The 24691-nt window shown below is 38.5% G+C and overlaps 1 protein-coding gene across 3 annotated transcripts; it reads left to right on the forward strand.

Moving 5' to 3' along the window:
* The first annotated feature begins 263 nt into the window (after positions 1-263).
* DUSP19 (dual specificity phosphatase 19) lies at positions 264-22016 on the forward strand. Of its 3 annotated transcripts, none has more exons than XM_030802960.1 (4): positions 264-863; positions 5442-5488; positions 8950-9102; positions 17454-22016. In XM_030802960.1, the coding sequence occupies exons 1-4, from the start codon at positions 638-640 to the stop codon at positions 17679-17681; spliced, it is 654 nt and encodes a 217-aa protein (XP_030658820.1). In that variant the 5' UTR covers positions 264-637; the 3' UTR covers positions 17682-22016. The 3 variants fall into 3 exon arrangements, with proteins under 3 accessions (XP_030658820.1, XP_030658821.1, XP_030658822.1); XM_030802962.1 differs by having other exon boundaries at positions 452-863; positions 9068-9102; positions 17454-21642; XM_030802961.1 differs by lacking the exon at positions 8950-9102.
* Positions 22017-24691: the final 2675 nt, after the last annotated feature.

The following is a 24691-nucleotide window of genomic DNA, read 5'->3' on the forward strand; positions in this document are numbered from 1 at the left end:
AGCAAAAGGAGAAGGTGTGAAGGATACAGGAAGCGAGAAATAACTTTTAACGTCTGCTCTAGCCCTCCTGGACTAGCCTAAAAGCAGACAGGCAAGAAAGGCTTTGGGACGTAGGGTGATTTGCAAGGTGACTCCGCCGGCCTCTTTCAAGCGGGAGCGATACACAGGTCAGCTCGGATCGTCTATGGTCACCGCCGTAAGTGACACTAACAGAATATATCAGAAAATCACTGCCTTTAAAGAACCAGGACATATCATTCCTCTCTCCAACGAAGTCTTATATTTTACCATTCTGCGTGTATTATAAAGCTAAATTTAAATAGCAACAATAAGAAATCTCCCCCAGGGGATCCCTTGAGCCTTTCGGGAAAATGCAGGTTTCTGGCTGACAGGAAGAAGAAACGGCATCCAATCGGCACTTGTGTCTCAATGACCAATCAAATTTCGCCTTACATTGCATCGCTGGGAGAAACGGAGCTGGACGACTCGTTTCTTGGCCTGTGGCTGCTGCTGTTACCTGGATGGGCGAGCACCTCTGAGGCTGTCTTTGTTACCTGGGCAATAAGGGACGAGCAGTTCAGCCCTTCTCTGTGCCTGCTGGATTTGTTTGTATTTGTTCCCAGCCACTGCTCATGTAATGCACTCCCTTAACCAGGAAATTAAAGCATTCTCCCGGAATAATCTCAGGAAGCAATGCACCAGGGTGACAACGCTAACTGGAAAGAAAATTATAGAAACATGGAAAGATGCCAGAATTCATGTTGTGGAAGAAGTAGAGCCGAGCAGTGGGGGTGGTTGTGGTTATGTGCAGGACCTTAGCTCGGACCTGCAAGTTGGCGTTATTAAGCCATGGTTGCTCCTAGGTGAGTATATCGACTTGCCACTAGATCGTTGAGTCCTTTTAGCCAGATTACGTTCTCATTTTCCCCCTTTATGCGTAGTAGTCTGTATTATCAGCTATCCTGCCGAAAAGCTGAACTGTTTCCTTTTTTGGATATGGAACTTACATTAGCCAGCTAGAGCCGTTTCTGCCTCACAGTGTACCCATAAGAAGCACAGATGCTATTCTAGTAGCACTTGGCACTGCGTATTTGAATTTTAGAAAAGCCTTCTTCCCGTTTCTCTAACTTCTCTGGAGAATAACACATTGATGTTGTGTTTTCTTGGATTATAAAAGATACAGCTTAAAAAAAAAAGGAATGGAAAAAGAATGTATCAGGCAGAACTACAAGTGACAATAGAAAAGTTAATACTCGAAATAGTCCTGTGCTTGCTGGCCTGCGCAGCTCTTACAGACTGTGCGGAATACATGCCTCCTGTGGCCACGTCTGTTCATGGTGTCTGTTTTTGGAGTGTTTAAGAGAAGGAGATCTTAAGATCTTATGATTTATTTCGTATTATGGAAATACTGAGCCCCTATACAAGCATAGTTCACAAATAGCAAATGAAACAAGGTTATAAAAGTACAAACTTGTTAATTTGGCAAGAATATGGTGTGGTGTTCTTAAAAAAATAGTCAAGAATGTTTTCAAGTACGTCTGAATTATTTCTATTTATGAATAGAGAAAGTAAGACCTGGAAAGACTAAATGACTTGTCGCTAAGCAGCTAAGGCATTCTTGAATAGAGAGAAGACTGAGAAATAGCCCAGGTACTGTTCACCTAGTGTCTCACTCCTTTGAGGAATCCTGTGAAGTAGGGATTATCAGCTTTGTTTTACAAATAGAAACCAGGATTTAAAATTGGTGAAGTAATTTACACAAGGTAACACACCTAGTAAATAACAGAGGTGTGCATCAAGCCCAAGTCTGATGGACTCCTGCTGTCTATTGTTATACTAGGCTGCCTCACATAGACCAAATTTTCAATCCTGCTCTGCCTCTAATTTACTAGATTAGCTGGTGCAAGCCATTTATCCTTTCTGGTCCTCTAAAAAGCCATTTGTAAAGATGAAGTAACAGTATCTGCTTATGTCATAAGATCCTCCTGAGGTTGTTGTAAAAGGTTTTTGATGCAAATCAATTGCAGTATACATATAAGTTATAAAATATTATATGAGTTGTTACATAGGCTGTCTTTAAATTCACCAAATAAATGTCTCTAACTAGTTGCTACAGCCCCGTGAAAAATTGTACCATATTCTTGTCACATTTACAGTGAAAAAGTGAGTTATTTAGGTAATCTGAAAAGTTCACCTAGGCCTTGCTCACCATACCTAGGAAAGAAAATATGTCCCGGCACATTTTTCAGTTATTTTGGCTTCCACTGTAGTAATCATGGCTTGGAATAATTATGGTAGAATTTTCATATATCATTCACCAATTTAGGGTCTTCATGAACTTTGCTTATTACTATTATTATTATTTGTGGTCTTATCCAAAGTGAACTGATCAAGGTAGTGTTGAGATTGGGGTTGGAAACCTCCCCAGGATAGTGGGAGAGTCCTGGGAGGAACTTCTGAAACTAGCCCTAATAAGGTCTTCTCTCTGGAATGGGATACTTTGATCAGGAACAACCTCCTCTCTTCTGAAAGCGCACCTTTTTCTGCCTAATTACAAGTGCCTAATTCCTAAAGGACCCATGGGTGGTTCCACCTACAGTTCCTCTACATGAATGTTGAAAGAGTTGTTTGTTTGTTTTTTTTTTTTTTTTTTGAGACAGTCTCGCTCTTTCGCCCAGGCTGGAGTGCAGTGGCGCGATCTCGGCTCGCTGCAAGCTCCGCCTCCCGGGTTCACGCCATTCTCCTGCCTCAGCCTCTCCAAGTAGCTGGGATTACAGGCGCCCGCCACCACGCCCGGCTAATTTTTTTTTTTTTTTTGTATTTTTAGTAGAGAAAGAGTTGTTTCTGACCAGATTTAGTTTATGTCTGGGAGACTGGGGTTGTTTGCAGGTTGGTTCTAAGAGCTTCCTTCACCTCCTCAAAGCAACACAGCTTCCTCCCAGCACCACATGCCAAACAACTTTTGGTTTTGGTGATGAATAAAGAAAATGAAGAGTTGTAAAAATGTAATCTTTTTTAGTTTGTAAACTCTAAAAAGTGACTGCATTTAAAAAATATTACATAGGCCCTCGGACCATTGAAAGAATGGAGGAAAGATTTTAGACAGCATTTTTGTCCTAGGCTTTGAAAATTATATATAGACAGATAATTATTTATTATTTATGTATTTATTTTGAGATAGGGTCTCAAAATAAATCCAGGGTGGAGTGCAGTGGCAGGGTCTTGGCTCACTGCAACCTCTGCCTTCCAGGCTCCAGCGATCCTCCCACCTCAGCCTCTGAATAGCTGGGACTACAGGTGCACACCACCATGCCTGGCTAATTTTTTGTACTTTTTGTAGAGATGCGGTTTTACCATGTCGCCCAAGCTGGTCTTGAACTCCTGGGCTTGAGCAGTCTGCCTGCCTTGGCCTCCCAAATTTCTGCGATTACAGGCATGAGCCACCGTGCCTGACTAAACCACCAAGTTTCAATTATTTGAACCTATTTTTTCCTCTGGAGTTGGTGAGGGATTTCTACATTAGAAAACAGAATTTTAAAAAAATTATGAAGTATTTCAAATTTATAGAAAATTAGAGAAACTAATAGACAATTATGTGTTTACCATTCAGCTTTGACAAATGTTAATATGTTGATAGGCTAACTTTTAAGTATAATAAAGCTGAATGTGAGCTCAGTAACGAACCTGTAAGCTTGGTATTATCAAGAGGATATTGGCCAAACAGCATACTTGCTGGCCTTTCAGCCACCTAAAATCACATAATAAAAATTGGCTGAATTCCCAGATGGGTAACTTAAAAAAAAAAAAAAAGTTTATGAACTAGAACCTAATTCAGGAAAGTAAAATACTTGAAATCTTTAAACTGTGAAACTCACTTTATTTTAACTAGTTATTCTCCATATGAACTTGCTTATTAACTAGAGCCAGTTTCCAAGTGTGGGAGATCTGGGAAGCCGGCTGTGACAGAAAGAGATTGTAGAAGGGCACAGCCCTAGTGATACATGGAGCGTGGGTGGGATCTTGGAGACCAACAGCATTTGCTCTAAGCTACTGGGTGTTCCCAACCAGCTGGCACAGAGTCATCTTGTGAGTGTGTGGTTTTTGCAATATCCTTTTTTAAGTTACAAAATAAAGAGATGTTTATTGTAAAAAGTCAGAATGAGCATAAAGAAGAAAAAAAAATCACCTGCCACCCCACTATTAACATTTTGTCTATATACACCTCCTTTCCATTTTTTAAGCATATACATATTTTTTGTTGTTATAAAAATGGATGATGGTATTTTGTAACTTGCTTTTGTCACCAGATACATTGAGAACATTTTTCTTTCTTTCTTTTTTTTTTTTTTGAGACAGAGTCTCACTCTGTCACCCAGGCTGGAGTGCAGTGGCACAATCTTGGCTCACTGCAACCTCTGCCTCCCAGGTTCAAGCAAGTCTTGTGCCTCAGCCTCCTGAGTAGCTGGGATTATAGGCGTGCACCACCATGCCCAGCTAATTTTTGTATTTTTAGTAGAGATGGGGTTGTGCCATGTTGGCCAGGCTGGTCTCGAACTCCTGACCTCAAGTGATCCAACCGCCTCAGCCTCCCAAAGTGCTGGGATTACAGACAGGAGCTACCACTCCTCCGTGCTATACATATTTTACCACATTTCTTCTTTCTCTCTCTCTTCCTCTTTCTTCCCTTCCGTCCCTTCCTTCCTTCCTTCTTTCCTTCCTTCCTTCTTTCCTTCCTTCCTTCCTTCCTTCCTCCCTCCCTCCCTCTCTCCCTCCCTCCCTCCCTCTTTCTCTCCCTCCATCGTGTCGTGTCTCGTCTCGTCTCGTCTCGTCTCATCTCGTCTTGTCCTTTTCTTTTCTTTCTTCTTGCTGTGTCACCGAGGCTGGAGTGCAGTGGCATAACCATGGCTTACTGTAACCCCAAATTCCTAGGTTCAAGGGATCCTCCTGCCTTAGCCTTCTGAATACCTGGGAATACAAGCATGCACTACCATGCCTGGCTAATTAAAAAAAAATTTTTTTCTATAGGCAGGGTCTCACAATGTTGTTCAGGCTTACATTTCTTATTTCTAATGGTGGTAATGGCTGTATGTATTTCACTACACAATTGTACCATTTTTTATTTAATGCAACAGCTATTATTGGGTTTTTAGTGTTCTTTTGTTTTTGTTTTGTTTATATTACAAACAATACTATGGTGAACATCCTTACGGCTAATCTTTGCAACATCTATAACTTTTAGGACAAATTTTTAGAAGTAGGATTTCAGAGTCCAAGAGTTTATGTAGGATGACTGTTATCAAATTGCCCTTCAGAAAGTTGGACTAAGGTCCTTCCAAGTTGTTGGTCTTTTTTTTTTTGATAACAGAATTGCTGTACAAATTTATATAAAAGGTCAAGATGATTATATTTGTGTTCAAGGTGGTATCATTTATTTCTTCTAGGGTCACAAGATGCTGCTCATGATTTGGATACACTGAAAAAGAATAAGGTAAAAAAATGCTTTAAGTCTGGCACCATATACACAGAATATTTTAATTGTTTTATTTAGGAAAAACTGTATTGGTCCATCTTTGGTATATTATGGAGTTTATTTGGTAGCACTTTGGCTATCATTTCAATAGAGTTGAAAAATAATTGGCACATAATTCAAATGTGTGGATCTGTAATCTATCTTTCCAGTTCTACATTTTTCTTGATCTCCTTCATGTACGCTCATGAACCTGACCTTGGAGGCATGTCTTTCTTGCCTGTGTTTATGTAGTTCCTTTGTGTGGGATAGACTTTCCCTCATCTCTGTTTGTCCAAGACCTGTCCATGCCTTAAGTCCCAACTCACATACCACGTCTTCTGTAATGCCATTTCCAGCCACTCTACTCCATACAACTGATGTGATTTATTACACATTTACTCAAAAGAATTTTTAGCCCTCTACCATTTTGTTGAGCACTGTTTCAGATCATGGAATTGCTATAGTTGAAGGAGTGCAAGAGATTCTTGTTCACTTGAAGCCTATGGCCTAAGGGGCAGACAGACAGAGAAGAGAGATCAGTAGCTATAGAACAGCATTTGTGTGCTTTGATGGGGAAGTACAGGGTGCTATAGAAGTGCATAGGAGATGATGCTCTTAACCCATGTTTGGTTTGGTTTGTTTTTGGGGGGATAGGTGAATGAGGGGAGACTTCCTGGAGGAAGTGATATTGAAGTATTTCTCTGAAGAGGCTAGGAAAGGAGTAGACAACCTGTAATCCCAAGGCTTTGGGAGGCCAAGGCAGGAGGATTGGTTGACCCCAGGATTTCGAGGTTACAGTGTGCTATGATTTTGCTACTGTACTCCAGACTGGGCGACAAAGCAAGACTCTTTCTCAAAAAAAAAAAAAAAAAAAAAGGAAAGAAAAGTGTTCATACAGAATAAATGATACGGGTGAAGGCCCAGAAGCAGGAGAAAGGCGGATGCTTTCAGGGACAGAAAAGTTCAGTGACCCTGGAATAGAGAGTATGAGAAAGAAGGGCACCAAGAGACAAGGCCAGAGAGAGAGGTAAGCATGAGCCAGATCACAAAAGGCCATGTAAGCCAAAGTTAGTTGTTTGGACTTGATCCAAAAGACTATGGAAAGCCACTGAGAAGTTACCCAGAGGTGTAACAAGGTCAAATTTGCAGTTAGAAAGATTTGTCAATAGAAGCAGTGTGGAAAATTGATTGGAGGGTTGCTCAAGTTAGAGATGGGAAACTGATTATAAAGTTATTGCAGTAATCTAAGGAAAAGATGATAGTGGCTGAGATTAAGATTTAGTGGAGATAGAATTAGATAGATGTGAGGGGTTTTTTAGAGGGTAGAATTCTTAAAATTTGATTACTTTTGAGGCAGGATGGGGAGTGGGGCTAAGGGAGAAGGAGGAGTCAAGGCTGATGTCTAGCTTTCTTTGGTAACTAAGTAAAGTTATTGTTCCATGAGATTAAAAACAACCTAGAAGGAACAGGCTTTGAAGGAGAAACAGTGTGCTCAGTTTTGAACATGTTAGATTTTGGGTGATGTGGATCATCTAGGTGGATGGATATGTAGGGTCTGAAGTTCAGAATAGAGGTGAATATATAGATTTAGGAATCTGCAGCTTTTAAGTGGTTACTGAAATCATTAGAATAGATGAAGCTGCCTGGGGAAAAGTGTAACGTAAGAGAGAAGAGGGCCTATGACAGAATCTTATCACAGAACTGATAAATTGAGGAATATCACCCTATATGGAATGATCAAACAAAGAAGAGTCTGCAGTGGGAAAGGAGGATCTAAAAGAGGCCAAAAGAAGGTAGAACAAAAAGGTGGTGTCATGGAAGCTAAAGAGAATAGTGTTTTAAGGAGGAGAGAGTCAGCAATGTCAGATGCTGCAAAAGTTTAAGTATGATTAGGACTAAATTATGTCCATGGGACTTGGTGACAGAGAGGTTGTTAGTGCGTTTGGTGGAAACAGTTTCATTTGAATTGAAGGCGAAAGCCATATTGCAAAAGATTGAAAAGTGGGGAAGTGATGGCAAAGGGAAAAAAAAAGAGAGAGGAGCCATAGGTGAGGAGGGGGATGGGAGAGCTTTGAGCATGTTTTAAGGCTGATGGTAGAAGAAGGAATTGAAGATACAGAAAAGCAAGAATTATGACTATGGGGAGATGCCAAGAAAGTAGGAAGCACTGTGACTCCAAGCACAGGTTCTGGAATGAGCCTTATCAAAGATGCACGAGCACATCCTTCATTGTAATCAGAAGGCAGAGGGGAAGTACAGATGTGGACAAAGTTGTTAGTTTTTTTTTTTTTTTTTGAGACAGTCTCGCTCATTTGCTCAGGCTGGAGTGCAGTGGCACGATCGTGGCTCACTGCAACCTTCACCTCCTGGGTTCAAGTGATTCTCAGCCTTTGGATTATCTTAATGGACTGTCTACATGGCTTTCTTCCACATGGTTGGTGGACTCTAGGAAAAGGGGCTCAAATACATAGATGCAAGAGGAGGAGGTTGCTCAAGTGTACCATCTGAAAGAAAATATTTTACAACCACACCTCCCCTTACTTTTCAGCCAGATTAGTTCATCAGAATCTCTGGTTATGTGACCCTGTAGTATTGATAGTTTTTAAGAGTTCATCAGGTGACTCTAATGTGCAGTCATCCTGGAGAACCATTTTATTAAGTAAAGAATATGAAGGAAAATAGGGAAATAATTCTAGAAAGGAAAGTTGTATACCACTGATATACTTCTCCTATTTAAGTTTTTATATAGATATTCACAGATTAATTCAAGAAAGATTTTAAGTATTTTCTGCTAAACTCACTGCTCATTCGCTTATAACACTAAGTTAAACATGGTCCCTACCCTCATGGAGTTTCTAGTGCAATGAAAGAGAAAAACAATCTCTAAGTGGTATGAGCTGTAATAGGGCAAGTCCAGGGCTATGAGAATATATAGGCCAGATGTGGTGGCTTATACCTGTAATCCCAGCACTGTGGGAGGCGGAAGTGGGAGCATCACTTGAGGCTAGGAGTTCAAGACCAGCCTGGGCAAAAAAAGTGAGACCACCCACCCCCCCTTCTCGAAAAAAAAAAAAAAAGTTAGCCGGGTATGGTGGTACACGCCTGTAGTCCCAGCTACTTGGGAGGCTGAGGCGGGAGGATCACCTGAGCCTAGGAGTTCAAGATTGCAGTGGCCTATGATTGCATCATTGCACTCCAGCCTGGGTGACAGAAAGAGACCCTGTCTCTACATGATGATAACAATAAGTTAAAAGAGAGAGAGAAAAAAAACATATAGTAGAAGGAGCACTTCTGGTGTGGGATTGAAGCAGTATTATCATTCAAGTGAGTCGCATTTAAATTTTTTACCTTTCTTGTTATAGACATCAACACCCCAGTCTCTTTTTAGGTAACCTAATTCATGGGATTTAAAACAATCATCTTTTTTCTTTCTCTTTAAGGTGACTCATATTCTTAATGTTGCATATGGAGTTGAAAATGCTTTCCTCAGTGACTTTACATATAAGAGCATTTCTATATTGGATCTGCCTGAAACCAACATCCTGTCTTATTTTCCAGAATGTTTTGAATTTATTGAAGAAGCAAAAAGAAAGGTGAGTTTTGTTTTGAGCCACAGTTCTGCAGAAGCAGAAATTTGAAAGTATGGATCCATTACCCAATCTTTATTATTTTTATAATGAATCTCTAAAAAACCATTATGAAATTTCCCTTCTAACAATATTTCATTATTTCCTACAATTATTTGGTTAATTGCTCTTTTTTCAATGAGATATTTAGTTTCAACATTAATTCAGTTTCTAATTTTCCTATACCTTACTGAGAAATGTTCAGAGATAAAATCCTCTGCTTACTGAATTTTCCTCTGTAGGCATGTAGTTAGATTTCCTTTAAGGGTTTATAGCCACCTGACCTCTGACCAGTTTGCAAGATATTCAGGGGGACTATAAAACAGAGACTGCTCTAGACTTGTTAGTGTATTTATGATGATTAATATGCATTTCATTTTAATGAATGAGATAGTTATTGTGAAACTATGCATATTTAGCAGTAAAATTTTAAGGACTCTAAGGACTAAATGTGTATTGCTTTACTTAGATTGTATGAAAATGCTGATCAGAAGCTGTCTGTTGGTTTTCTGAAGTTAGAAGAACAATAGCCAACATCATATAGTACTTCAATCTTGTTATTGAAGTCAACATGCTGACAGGCAAAGTTTCTAGGTTGGCTGTTATCAATAATTATTCCTTGAAATGTCATCATTTTTAGTCAGCAAATAATTCTTACAGACTTTATGTAAGATACGTAGATGGGAAAGTAGAAGCATTTACAGAGAGAAATAACTCTTCTGGAACACCTAACAATGACAGGATTACAATCAGGTTTAATTGAACTCTGTCCTACCTCCTCTCCCTTTACCTTTTCTCCTTCCCATTTTCTCTTCCTCTCTCCCTTCTTTCCTTTCATTTAGTAATATTTATTGAATGCCTTAGGTGCCCAGCACTGTTCTACGTGCCTTCCTACTAGACTACCGAGAAAATATAAAACTATTCAATTCTACTGTTCATCAACTTTACTTAATAGCAGATACGGTCATGCAGTGCACAGAGATGTTTGGACTGCATATATGATGGCAGTTCCATAAGATTATAAAATGTAGTTTTACCATACCTTTTCTATGTTTATGTATGTTTAGATACACAAATACATACCATTGTGTTACAGTTGCCTACAAGTCAGTATAGTAACATCTGAACAGGTTTGTAATCTTGGAGCAATAGGCCATACCATTCTAGGTTTGTGTGAGTGCACTCTGTGATGTTTACTCCATGAAGAAACTGCCCAAAGATACATTTCTCAGAATGCATCACCATTATTAAATGATGCATGACTGTATTTGGATGGAAGCAAAGGAAGAGGGTTTTTTTGTTTTTTGTTTTTTGTGTGTTTTTTTTTGGGATGGAGTCTCGCTCTGTTGCCAGGCTGGAGTGCAGTAGTGTGATCTCAGTGCACTGTAACCTCCGGCTCACTGCAACCTCCGCCTCTCGGGTTCAAGTGATTCTCCTGCCTCATCCTCCCATGTAGCTGGGATTACAGGAGCACACTGCCACACCCGGGTAATTTTTTGTATTTTAGTAGAGACAGGGTTTCACTGTGTTACCCAGGCTGGTCTTGGACTCCTGAGCTCAAGCAGACCGCCCGCCTCAGCCTCCCAAAGTGCTAGGATTATAGGCGTGAGCCACCGCACCTGGCCAAGGAAGAGGTTTTCTAATTCAAAGCCTAATATTGACCATTCTGTTTTCTTGTGAAAAAATTTACAGGCTCTGGATTGTAACATTCCAGTGTGTGAGTTAATAGTTTTAAAAATAAAAAGGATGTTTCTGTATTGGCTCCTTCTCCAAGGAGCTGTAGAGTATGCCAGAGATGGCAAAGTATAGATATCATCCATATTCATATTAACATTAGAAGAGATGTAAATGTTGCAAGTAAAAATTAGACAGGCTAATAGTATCTAGAAAGAAAAGCAAGAGATTGAATATTCTAATAAGCTTGGAATTTTAAATAAGTTAAAAAAATAAAGTTTGCCTTAATTTGGGCCAGTAAATTAGAGTGGATTTTAGCTTGGGTTTCCTAAAAATAAAGCCTGAGATGAGGATTTAGAGTTGATGCTTAATTTGAGAGGTACAATCTCTAGGCAGTGAGAGTGGCAAAAAGGAAAGTGATTCAAGGTGGGAGGAGAAGCAATACAAAGTGATGCATTTACCCTGCTGGGCTCATTTCACAGTGAGCTGACTGTTGGCTATTCAGCAGGTACAGCTACTCTACCACCCAAAATATCTCTGGACAGGCAGTACAAAGAAACTGCACCTCAACCCAGCCTGGGAGGGAGGATTTATCTGCCTGGCTTCCTGTCAGCTCCTGTTTCCCATTGGTCAAAGTTTGCCAGTGGGGATATAACCAACCCCACAATTCTGTGTTATAACATTCCACTCCTTCAGCAACCACCTTGAAGCCAAATCTAACACCCTGTAATACAACTTTTCAACCAAGTTGAGAAATAGAAAATCCAGAACTCAGATTACGCCTGTCTATGCTGTGGACACCATGGAAGAAGAGCTCCTTCTTTGACAGGCAAAAGTGAATGGACCTAAGGGGAGAGCAGTCAGCCATGGAGGTGGTAGCCGAGGTGGAGTGTGTTGAGAGGGTCTGTGAGATGGCAGCACCACAAGAATCTGAGGAGTTGCAGAAAATGTTTCTGATAAGATGAATTAGATTTCAGAAATATGTTCTACCCTCTCAAGCCTTATGTCTTATACCGGGATTCTAACCTCAGCCAGTATTTCCCTGCCCTGAAAACTCAGTGCAGTGACACAATCTCAGCTCACTGCAACTCCACCTCCTGGGCTCAAGTGATTCTCCTGCCTCAGCCTCCCTAGTAGCTGGGATTACAGGTGTGTGCCACCACGCCTGGCTAATTTTTGTATTTTTAGTAGAGATGGGGTTTTGCCATGTTGGCCAGGATGGTCTCAAACGCCTGACATCAAGTGATCCACCTGCCTTGGCCTCCCAAAGTGCTGGAATTATAGGCATCAGCCACCATGCCTGGAAAGCTAATATATATTTTGTTTTAGCAATAGAATTCTTGAATTTTTTTCATTTTTTAAGAAAAGATCTCTTCACGCCTTTGTCTATTTTATATTTAAGTATTGTTAAATCTAATTACTCAGTGAATTACATGTTTTAAAACTACCTTTCTAGGCTCTAGTTTGTTGTTTTCATCTTTTTACATACCATTGCGAAATGGAATGGTTTCCATTTCCTAAGTCTTTACTCATTTCTCTCTGTACTTGCAAAACTCTGTTTGGTTTCTCTGTCCTTCCTTTATGCCTAAAGGGACAGAAATACACCTGAGAGGAAAAGCAATGGTAACTTCTATAGCCCAAAGAGTCCTTTTAAGAACTAAATTTATTTGTCCCCTCTTGTTATGTGCAAGGTAACAAAGTATGACAATGCATATTTGATATTTCGTGTTTATTATTTATAAGATGTGATTTTAAAAACATGATGTAAGTAGTCCATGTTCTTTGTAGAAAAAATGGAAAATACAGATGAAAATTAAGATACTTCCACACTTAGATATAAGCATTGTTAGCATTTTGATATTTTTTTCTAGACCTGTATATATATTTTTATGAAAATAGTATCATACAGTTTATATTCTTTTATAGCTTGCTTTTTTTTTCTTTTGGCAACTTCATGATTTTATTTGTGGTACCTGTGCTTTATCTTGAAAATACCTTCTCCCCCCGTCCCAGACAGTGGGCTGGGAGTGGGCAGCAAAAAATAGAAGATGTCCCTCCCTATTGCACGTGGACCCTATGTACAGGCCTATCTGGCTGAGGCCAGCAGGACTCTTGGCACATTCTTGGATCCCTGCTCAGGAGGGGAGGGCTGACAGGGTGATATCACACATGAGATCGGGGCCTCTGGGCGGCCACTCTGGTCCTGGGTACTGATATTTGCACTTCTTGGTCCTCAGTTCCTTCCTGGTCCCGTCTCCGGCCCTAGTCCCCTCTGTATAGCCTGCTTTTTATACTTAATGATTCAAGTCATTTTACATTTTTGCACGGTATTCTGGTAGTTGGTGATTCTATAATTTATCTTATTGCCTACTATGAGACATGTAAGCTGTTGGTAGTTTTTTGTTCAATATAAGTAAAAGTTCATTAGAGAAACATTATGGGTCTAAATAAGTACCTAAATTCACTAAGTTTTTAGATGCTTCTGTTACCAATAGAGGGTCATGACTGCAAGTTGTCCAGGTTCTTGGCGTTTTGAACAAATAGTTGGACAAAACGCCCATCAAAGCAAAGAAAGAATGAAGCAACAAAAGAGCAAAAGCAGGGATTTATTGAAAGCGAAAGTGTCGGAGCAGGTCCAAGCAGCGGTCCAAGGGACAGGATACAGAATCTTCTTGGGTCCAAATATCCACTAGAAGTTTCCCAATGGCCAGTTCATGCTCACCTTATGTAAATGAAGTGGTATCCTGCAGTCAGTCTGATTGGTTGGAGAAAGCAGCCAACCGGAGGCTGAAGTGAAGTTACAAAGGTCACCCTCCTGTGCAAACATCTGATTGGTTGCAAAAAGCAACCAATGAGAGGCTAGGGTGAAGTTACAAAGTTATACTTCTATGCAAATGAAGACTTGGCCTGCAATCAGTCTGATTGGTTGTGGACAACAAATTTTCCATCTGCATGCAGAAAAGGTGGGGGGTTTGCAAAGGCAGTAGACTCTGGTCCTTTTGTTACTTAGGTGTGGAAAGTTAGGGTTTTCCTTTGACTTTAGTTCTAGGAAATCGGAGTGAGACAGACTTAGGTTCCCTGCCGCCAGACCCTATTCTCTTGCCTTACTTCTTCCAGTTTGTTTCAAAGCAGTCTAACCCATCACTTTTTTGTATTTGTCATGTTTACATTCCCCTCTACTACTGTGGATAGTCATGAGTGGACTGCTCTGACCTGTGCTCCTCAAAGTGTGGTCCAGTTTGCTACCAGACCTCTGCAGGATAAGAAGGTTGTGCCTGAATATAAACCAAGACATTGCTTAGTTCTTTGAGAGATTTTGGCTACTCCCCCACCCCACCCGAACGCTGAACTAAGGAGTATATTTTTAGTGACAATTGATTTTCATTCCACTGCAAAATTCTTATTTCATCATAGGTGGCTGTCAAACACTTGCAGACTATCACATTATACCCAAGGCTTTTTTAAGTTCTGGGGCACATGTACAGGATGTGCAGGTTTGTTACATTGGTAAACGTGTGCCATGGGGATTTGCTGCACTTATCAACCCATCACCTAGGTATTAAGCCCAGCATGTATTAGTTATTTTTCCTGATGCTCTCCCTCCTCCTACCCCACCTCACCCCAACAGGCCCCCAGTTTGTGTTGTTCCCTCCATGTGTCTCTGTCTTCACATTGTTCAGCTTCTACCTATAAGTGAGACATGCAGTGTTTCATTTTCTGTTCCTGCGTCAGTTTGCTAAGGGTAATGGCTTCCAGCTCCACCTATGTCCCTGCAAAGGACATGATCTCTTTCCTTTTATGGCTGCATAGTATTCCATGGGGTATATGTACCACATTTTCATATACAGGCTATCATTGATTGGCATTTGAGTTGATTCCATGTCTTTGCTATTATGAATAGTGCTTATGCCCAAGCTTTTTTTTTTTTTTTTTTTTTTTTGAGACAGAATCTTACTCTGTCAACCAGGCTGGAGTACAGTGGCACGATCTCAGCTCACTGCAACCTCTGCCTCCTGAGTTCAAGCAATTCTCCTGCCTCAGCCTCCTAAGTAGCTGGGATTACAGGTGCCTACCACCATGCCCAGCTAATTTTTGTATTTTTAGTAGAGATGGGGTTTCACCATGTTGGCCAGGCTGGTCTCGGACTCCTGACCTTGTGATCCACCTGCCTCAGCCTCCCAAAGTGCTGGGATTACAGGTGTGAGCCACTGTGCCTGGCCATGCCGAAGTTTTAATGGAAGTTAAATATAAGGAAAAACACCTGGGCCTGGCTCAGTTACTGTTAACAAATATTAATTACTTATTCTGAGAAGATGTGAGGGATACACATTGCTGCCCTCAAGGAGCTTGCAATCTAGTTGAAAACTATAACAGCACAAGAACAAAGACAACTCTATGAAATGGAAATAACATAGCATAATTACTGTCTGCCTATAGGTTACTACTTGCCCATAGCAAAATGGTGATTTTGAATTTTTGAAAGAACACTTTTCTTTCAGTAATGCAGACCAAATTTATTAACTTAGCAAACGGTTATGGAAGAACTACTATATGCCAAGAATTACACTAAATACCAGGCATACAAAGATGGCTGAGACATTTCTCCTGCCCTCATTTCACTTGGAAAGAGGCAGTCTTAGAACAGAAGTCAGAATTAGCTGTACCAAGAAGAACAAAGGTCTTCTAGGCATAGGACGACAGCAAGTGCAAAGGAAAAAAAATGGTTTATAAATTGTTACTATTTTGAGCTCTGGAAAAGGGATATAAAGCCAGCAATTTCTCTGGAAATACTTTCAAGGACAATATGATACCTAAGGAATAATCAAAAGGTAGAAAGTAGGTAAATTGAAAAGCTGTAGAAAAACAGCTATTATATAAAGTAGAAAGAAGAAAATAATATCATTTTAAAACATTAGCTAAAATCGGATGCACAATGTGTAAGACTGAAAATAAAGCTAGTTTCATGTTCAAAAGCCTATGTATGCATCATAAAGTAAAGCCAACTAGTATATAAGCAGGAAATATTAAAAGTGACATTGAACGATATCTCTTGCTTATTAAGCTTATGATTGCAAGTTTCTGTGGAGTATCTAATTAATTTGTTTTATGCTAAATGAAGTTCATTAATAATTTTCATCAGTTACTTTAATATAATTTTTAAACATCTTAAGTTTTGTAAAAATGGGCTATTGCTACAAAATGAGAAAAGTTCCCAAGGTGTATAGTGAATATTTGTGTTTTGATTTTCTTATATAGAAACTGTTGAAGTTTGAAAATGAGTCATAAATATCTATAGAAAACAGTAATATCCCATAGTAATGTAAGATGTGAAAAAAGAAAACAATTGATCTTGTCCTTTTTATATGAGGATTTTCAAAATGTTAACTAATTTTGTTATTAATCATTTGGCTTTCTTGAAAAGAGATGCACTTGCAAATTTGTTACAGCTGATCAAGGAAAGGAGTTTTGCAACAGATGTATAAATCAGAAAACTGCCTTGCAGAAGTAAAATAATCCAATGAGTCATAACAATAGTATTGTTAATATGTGCTTTGGGTAGAGGGTTTTCAGTAGTATATTTTTTCCCTCCTGCTCTCGTCTTTTTTTGTGTTGTACCAAGTAAAGAATCAAGAAATGAAGTAACTAAAATATCTAATTCTGGAGGGTGTGCTCACAGTTCACCACATTTCATTTAGATCATTAACTTTTTAAAAGCTTCAGATAGGCCAAGCTGTACCAATACTGTCCCATCAGATCTATCACATTCATTATTAATACAATATTGCCCTCATCAGCATTGGTCTTGCACTGTGTCTCTTTTCACTTGGAAAGTATCATTTGCAAGTTACCTGAAACGTTTTTCATTTACTGACCTCATGCTGGTGTCTGATTACCTTTTCCACTTCACATTGTTATGAGCTATTTGTGTCACATTTTACTACCTCATAAGTTTAAATATTTTTAAGTAACTTCCTGCCAGAATAAAATATGTCCAAGGGTAGAAAATTTTTTCCTTGCTGATTATTTAAACAGATTTGCAAGCCATTGACACTAGCTTATTTATGAGAACACTAATTATACTCTGGAGTATTTCTGGCTTTCTGTTTAGTTTATAGTTATTATTTTATTTTATGTTTCCACATATATTTCCTGTGGTTTTTTTTCTTATTTATATACACTTATATACTAAGTTGTTAGGTTTTATGTGTACTTTACTGATACATTTGGCTACAAAGTTGTTAGGTTTTCATGTGTACTTTACTGATACATTTGACTACTAAGTTATTAGGTTTTTATGTGTACTTTACTGATACATTTGGCAACTAAGTTGTTAGGTTTTAATGTGTTCTTTACTGGATTACTTTAGTTTAATGAAAGATACTGTTTCAGAATTCCAAACATCATTAAAGAATTTCAATCATGGGTTAGTAGGTAAGGGAGGTACAGGTTGATTGATTGATTGATTGATTGAGTTTCCATTTGTTGCTGGTAATGAATTTTATTTCAATAATCAAATAAATTGAATCAAATAAATCAATAAAATTGAATATTATACCTTCAAGTAGTATAAGAATGTGCAATTGATTTAATAACCTTTCTCAAATGAATAATGAAGATTTTTTTTTGATTTTTTTTTTTTGTAGGATGGAGTGGTTCTTGTTCATTGTAATGCAGGCGTTTCCAGGGCTGCTGCAATTGTAATAGGTTTCCTGATGAATTCTGAACAAACCTCATTTACCAGTGCTTTTTCTTTGGTGAAAAATGCAAGACCTTCCATATGTCCAAATTCTGGCTTCATGGAGCAGCTTCGTACATATCAAGAGGGCAAAGAAAGCAATAAGTGTGACAGAATACAGGAGAACAGTTCATGAGTTGCATTGTAGCAGACAATGGACAACTGTAGTTTCTGAATTGACTTCTATAGCCATCTTTTCCCTTTTTTGGAGAGTAGACTAGCAAAACTCCCTTTTTTCTCTTGACTTTTTAATGCATAAATGGAGGTCAATTTGATTGTCCTGACCTACTGTATAAGTAAATTTCAAATGTCTTTACTTTCTCTTTGTTATTATAATGTGTGATTAAATGCTTTTTTAAATTGCTAAGGGAAAATAACAAAGTATTAGTAATCATTGCGTTCTGTAGAAGAAAAAGGTTTAAATTTAAAATGTGTATTTAGAGCATGGAGAGAATCATTTAATGAAGCCGATTTTTCTGTTCCAGCAACTGTTTTTATGAAAGAAAAACTTGAAATGCTACTTAACTTACTATTTCAAAGGGAAGTAAATTTCTTTTTAAAGAATCTTTTTAAGATTAAAAATGAATACCTTCAATCTCCCAAAAGAGATAACCAGTATCTGAAGGTTTATACAATATTTATACAGTGGCTACAGTATTCACAAAATTCTTATGTTCTCTTATGAAAAATATACACTTTTCATTTTGCCTTCTTCTTTTTTTTTTTTTTAGATGGAGTTTGTCTCTCGTCACCCAGGCTGGAGTGCAATGGCGCAATCTCGGCTCACTGCAACCTCTGCCTCCTGGGTTCAAGCGATTCTCCTGCTTCAGCCTCCCAAGTAGCTGGGATTATAGGTGCCTGCCACCATGCCCGGCTAATTTTTGTATTTTTAGTAGAGATGGAGTTTCACCACGTAGGCCAGGCAGTCTCGAACTCGTGACCTCAGGTGATCCATCCACCTTGGCCTCCCTAAATGCTGGGATTACAGGTGTGAGCCACTGCGTCCGACCTCATTTTGGTTTTTTCAATTCTGTTATCTGCATTTCTTTCTTTTTTTTTTTTTAATGTGTAGATATTCTGTCATACGTTATTGTGAGCTTTGGTTCTTTGAATAGGTGATCTATTCTCTTAACATTTTGTGCTTTTTATCTTGGGTGCCTAGCATTCTGTTTTTTGATCCTATGTCATAATTTTTTGAGAAAATGTTTGATACTGCAAGATCATTGTTCAGTGGTCTGTTTTCTACTTCAGTATTCTACCAGAGAACATATTTTTTAGGGGAGAAGGGTTATGGTTTTATAAGAAACTTTAAATATACTTTTAGGAGACCCAGAATCATTTACAGTTTTATCGTCGGCCTTTGAATAGGTTCTTTTTCTTTAATGTCTCTGTATTTGCAGGACTGAGCTCTGTACATTATAAATTTGCTTAAAGATTTTGATTTTTTCTTCAGAATATGGTATACTTAAAATTAATTAATTAGGACAGTTTCTTTCTTTTTTCTTTTCTTTTTTTTTCGAGACAGGGTCTTGCTCTGTCACCTAGGCTAGAGTGGAGTGGCATGAACACAACGCACTGCAGCCTCTACCTCCTGGGCTCAAGCAATCCTCCCACCTCAGTCTCCTGAGTAGCTGAGACTACAGCTGTGCACCACCACATCTGGCTAATTTTATTTTTATTTTTGTAGAGACAGGAGTCTTGCCATGTTGCCCAGGCTGATCTCAAACTCCTAGGCTTAAGTGATCCTCCCGCCTCCCCAAGTGCTAGGATTACAGGCATCAGCCACCACGCCTGGCCTGATAGTTTCCACATAGTTTTTCATGACTTAGAAGATATCATTGCCATGTAGATTTTATTTTTAAAAGTCTTGAGCTCTTCTTAAATATACATTATAGAGAGCAAGCATAGATGGAAAGTGCATATTGAGCACATCTGTGCATTTAAGAAGGCAGGCTTTCATATGCTGTCATGAGCAAAAAGTAGAAGTGATAAATGCAAGTTATGTTTTGAGATCGCTTACACCGTGACAAGATGCCATCACTTGTGATGTTATGAACTGTTATGAACTCTGCTTCTGCTAAGAAGCAGTCTAAATATAATCAACCTACAGTGAGCTCTTTGAAGCCAACCAAGGCAGGCAGAACCCTCTTAAATATGAGACTGATGTATAGGTTCTGTCTATGGTCAGTATCACTGGATGAGCCTTCTCCTTTCACAAGAAAGGATGTATTTAAATACATTTTATTTTGCTAAGTCCTGTTTAGTTTTCAGCCATTAAATGTCACATGAAGCCTTGATAGAATTTGTTCATAATGGATCATGTATTATTATTATTATTATTTTTGAGATGGAGTTTTGCTCTTAATGATGTTATTATTATTTGAGACAGAGTTTTGCTCTTATTGCCCAGGCTGGAGTGCAGTGGCGTGATCTTGGCTCACTGCAACCTCTGCCTCCCAGCTTCAAGCGATTCTCCTGTATCAGCCTCCCAAGTAGCTGGGATTATAGGCATGTGCCACCATGCCCAGCAAATTTTGTATTTTTTTTGGTAGAGACGGGGTTTAACCATGTTGGTCAGGCTGGTCTTGAACTCCTGACCGCAAGTGATCCGCCCGCCTTGGTCTCCCAAAGTGCTGGGATTACAGCGTTAGCCACTATACCTGGCCTGGATTGTGTATTATTTATGTCTGTAGTTTATATGCTTAGTTGTTGCCTATAGTGATCTGGGTAAGATTCAAACATTTATCTTTTGTATCTTCTACAGAAGTGCTTTGAGCATCAAGTTTGTTTTAATGTTAAATTGTAGTTTGCTGTATTAAAATAGATCAATGAATATAATTCAGTCTTTTAGGGGCACCAAGTAAAGCATAAGGTCATGTATACTATACAATATGTTTATTGCACTTCCCATGGAGATAAATCACTCTGTCATTCCTAGTTATTTTTAAAATAGAACTTTATGATTATGATCCTCTTTCTCATGTACTGTAAACTTAAAAGATACATACACCAAATATAGGTACGTTTTAAAGGAGAGGAAAAATATTTCAAGGAGTTTTTTCCTCTTTGTTTTTAAATAGATTATTCTGCCATTTTTTAAAGGAAAGGGAAAATGAAAACAGCATGTCTTTTTAAACATTGAAAAGAAATATGGAGGCTTTAAACTGCAAACTGAAAAAGCTGAGTAGAACAAAGGCAGTGGAGCATACAATACAATTCTATTTATTTGAGGTTAATTGAAGTTAATAATTTTTAAATGTTTTTCTAATTTTATGCTTTAAAATAGGTTTCTGATTACATAAAATTTGAATAGAAAACTCAAGAAGTATGTAGATTTTTGAAGAAACCAAACAATATTTTTCTTAGATTTTTGGAGGCAAAATTTAGACCAATATACTAATTCAAAGACAAATATTTCAGAGGAAATGGAGTATAGTATTTAACATTTTGTTTGCAATTTTACTTTTTCTTCCCTTCTTCCCTGTTGAACCTTGATTAAAATGTATGAATACAATGCTTGGATTTTTTTTTTCAGCTTAGACTCTGATAATTTTAGTGGTAATGGGGAAACCTGAATTTGTCAGCATGATTATTTGTAACTCGGATTGTTTAAATATATATAGAAGGTTCCCTTCAAGTGTTGTTTCTCCAAGTAGTCATAAATGTAGCAAGTATAAATCAGAATATCATCTTATAACCTTACAGAGTTAACCCAATGAGTCAATACCTTTATAAGCAAAACCATGATAAATTTAAAAACAACAGAAATGTGGCATGATTACTTATTTGTTCCAGGTGACTCTAAATAGTTGATTTTTCTGCCTGAAGGATCCTGAACATATTTAGTTACCCTTTAGTTATTTAGGAATTTAAACCAGAAGACTTTGAAGTTGTATATTCTTGCAATACATAAAATGGCATTATAATTAACAAACTTATGGTTTGTTTCAATTGATGTACACAAAAAATAACTTATAGTTAGACTTTTCTATTTCAAGGAAAGCTTTGAGTTACTTATTTTTATACATATTCATCATGTACCCTTTATTGTTTCTAGGTGTTGATATACTTTAATAAAAATGCTATGTTTAATATTTCCCTATTAATATATTTCTTTGAAGCTATTTGTTTTAAAAGATGTAACACTTACTTGCTGTCAAATTCTGGATTAAAAAATCTGTTGGTGGCCAGGCGTGGTGGCTCATGCCTGTAATCCCAACATTTTGGGAGGCCAAGGAGGTGGATCATTTGAGGCCAGGAGTTCAAGACCAGCCTGGCCAACATGGCAGAACCCCATCACTAAAAATACAAAAATTACCCAGGCGTGGTGGTGGGTGCCTGTAATCCCAGCTTCTCAGGAGGCTGAGGTAGGAGTATCGCTTGACCCTGGGAGGTGGAGGTGGCAGTGAGCCGAGATAGCACCACTGCACTTCTAGGTGACAGAGTCAGACTCTGTCTCAAAAAAAAAAAATCTATTGGCAAGACACACAATTTTATATTTTAAAATGTAACTGAGTTTAGATCTACGAAGATTTGTTGTTCCCGTCTCTTCAAGAAATGAAAAGCCGGCTGGGTGCGGTGGCTCACGCCTGTAATTTCAACATTTTGGGAGGCTGAGGCAAGCAGATCACGAGGTCAGGAGTTCAAGAGCAGCCTGGCCAATACAGTGAAACGCCGTCTCTACTAAAAATACAAAAAAAAAATTAGCCGGGCATGGTGGCACATGCCTGTAGTCCCAGCTACTTGGGAGGCTGAGGCAGAAGAATCGCTTGAACCTGGGAGGCAGAGTTTGCAGTGAACTGAGATTGCACCACTGCACTCCAGCCTGGGCGACAGAGCGAGACTCTGTCTCAAAAAACAAAAGAGAAAAGCTAGAGTAAGAGCTGATAATTGGCATCACTGTGGACAGATTGTCAATGAAAATTCAATAGAATACCTTATTTAAGACATGTTGAGTTACTGTCAGATTAAATTACCCTAGATTCTAACCATGACTGCATTGAGATTATTTGTACATAGTGTGGCACCCACCTCCCACGCTCATGCAAACAGGCTGTTATATCTTTGTAATAGTTATTTTTAAATGTACAATAAATTATTGTTGACTGTAGTCACCCTGTTGTGCTATCAAATACTAGATCTTATTCTATCTAGCTATATTTTAATACTCATTAGCCATCACACTTCTTCCCTTCATGCCCCCACTATTCTTTCCAGCTTCTAGTAACCATCATTCTACTGTCTATCTCCATATGTTCAACTGTTTTAATTTTTGGCTCCCACAAAGGAGTGAGAACATGTGAAGTTTGTCTATCTGTGCCAGTCTTATTTGACTTAACAGAATGTCCTCCAGTTCTATCCATGTTTTTCCAAAGGACGGGATCTTACTCTTTTTCATGGTTGAATAGTACTCCATTTTGTATATGTACTACATGTTATTTATCCATTCATCTGTTGATGGACACTTAGGTTGCTTCCAAATCTTGGCTATTGTGAATAGTGCCACAATAAACATGGGACTGCAGATATCTCTTTGATATATGAATTTCCTTTCTTTTGGGTATGTATCAATGTCCATCAGGGATGCAGGCCAATAGTTTTCTTTTTTAATGTGTCCTTTTTATTATTATTATACTTTTAGTTCTGGGATACATGTGCAGAACTTGGGGGTTTTTTACACAGGTACACATGTGCCATGGTGGTTTGCTGCACCCTTCAACCTGTCATCTAGGTTTTAAGCCCCACATGTGTTAGGTATTTCTCCTAATGCTATCCCTCCCCTTACCCCCCACCCCTCAACAGGCCCCAGTGTGTGATATTCCCCTCCCTGTGTCCATGTGTTCAGCTCCTACTTATGAGTGAGAACATTTGGTGTTTGGTTTTCTGTTTCTGTGTTAGTTTGCTGAGAATGATGGTTTCTAGCTTCATCCATGTCCCTGCAAAGGACATGAACTCATTCTTTTTTATAGCTGCTAGTATTCCATGGTGTATATATGCCACATTTTCTTTATCCAGTCTATCATTGATGGGCATTTGGGTTGGTTCCAAGTCTTTGCTATTGTAAATAGTGCTGCAATAAACATATGTGTGCATGTGTCTTTATAGTAGAATGATTTATAATCCTTTTGGTATATACCCAGTAATGGGACTGCTGGGTCAAATGGTATTTCTGATTCTAGATCCTTGAGGAATCGCCCCACTGTCTTCCACAATGGTGGAACTAATTTATACTCCCACCAACAGTGTAAATGCATTCCTATTTCTCCACATCCTCTGCAGCATCTGTTGTTTCCTGACTTTTTAATAATCACCACTCTAACTGGCATGAGATGGTATCTCATCGTGGTTTTGATTTGCTTTTCTCTAAAGACCAGCGATGACGAGCTTTTTTTTCATATGTTTGTTGGCCACATAAATGTCTTCTTTCGAGAGGTGTCTGTTCATATCCTTCACCCACTTTTTGGTGAGGTTTTTTTTTTTTTGTATATTTGTTTAAATTCCTTGTAGATTCAGAATATTAGACCTTTGTCAGATGGATAGATTGCAAAAATTTTCTCCAATTCTGTAGGTTGCCCATTCACTCTCATGATAGTTTCTTTTGCTGTGCAGAAGCTCTTTAGTTTAATTAGATCCCATTTGTCAATTTTGGCTTTTGTTGCAATTGCTTTTGGTGTTTTAGTAATGAAGTCTTTGCCCATGCCTATGTCCTGAATGGTATAGCCTAGGTTTCCTTCTAGGGTTTTTATGGTTTTAGGTCTTACACTTAAGTCTTTAATCCATCTTGAGTTAATTTTTGTATAAGGTATAAGGAAGTGATCCAGTTTCAGTTTTCTGCATATGGCTAGCTAGTTTTCCCAGCACCATTTATTAAATAGGGAATCCTTTCCCCATTGCTTGTTTTTGTCAGCTTTGTCAAAGATCAGATGGTTGTAGATGTGTGGCATTATTTCTGAGGCCTCTGTTCTGTTCCATTGGTCTATATATCTGTTTTGGTACCAGAACCATGCTGTTTTGGTTACCGTAGCCTTGTAGTACAGTTTGAAGTCAGGTAGCGTGAAGCCTCCACCTTTGTTCTTTTTGCTTAGGATTATCTTGGTTATATGGGCTTTTTTTGGTTCCATATGAAATTTAAAGTAGTTTTTTCTA

Source organism: Nomascus leucogenys, chromosome 22a, assembly GCF_006542625.1.
Source record: "Nomascus leucogenys isolate Asia chromosome 22a, Asia_NLE_v1, whole genome shotgun sequence".
NCBI classification, from domain to species: Eukaryota; Metazoa; Chordata; class Mammalia; order Primates; family Hylobatidae; genus Nomascus; species Nomascus leucogenys.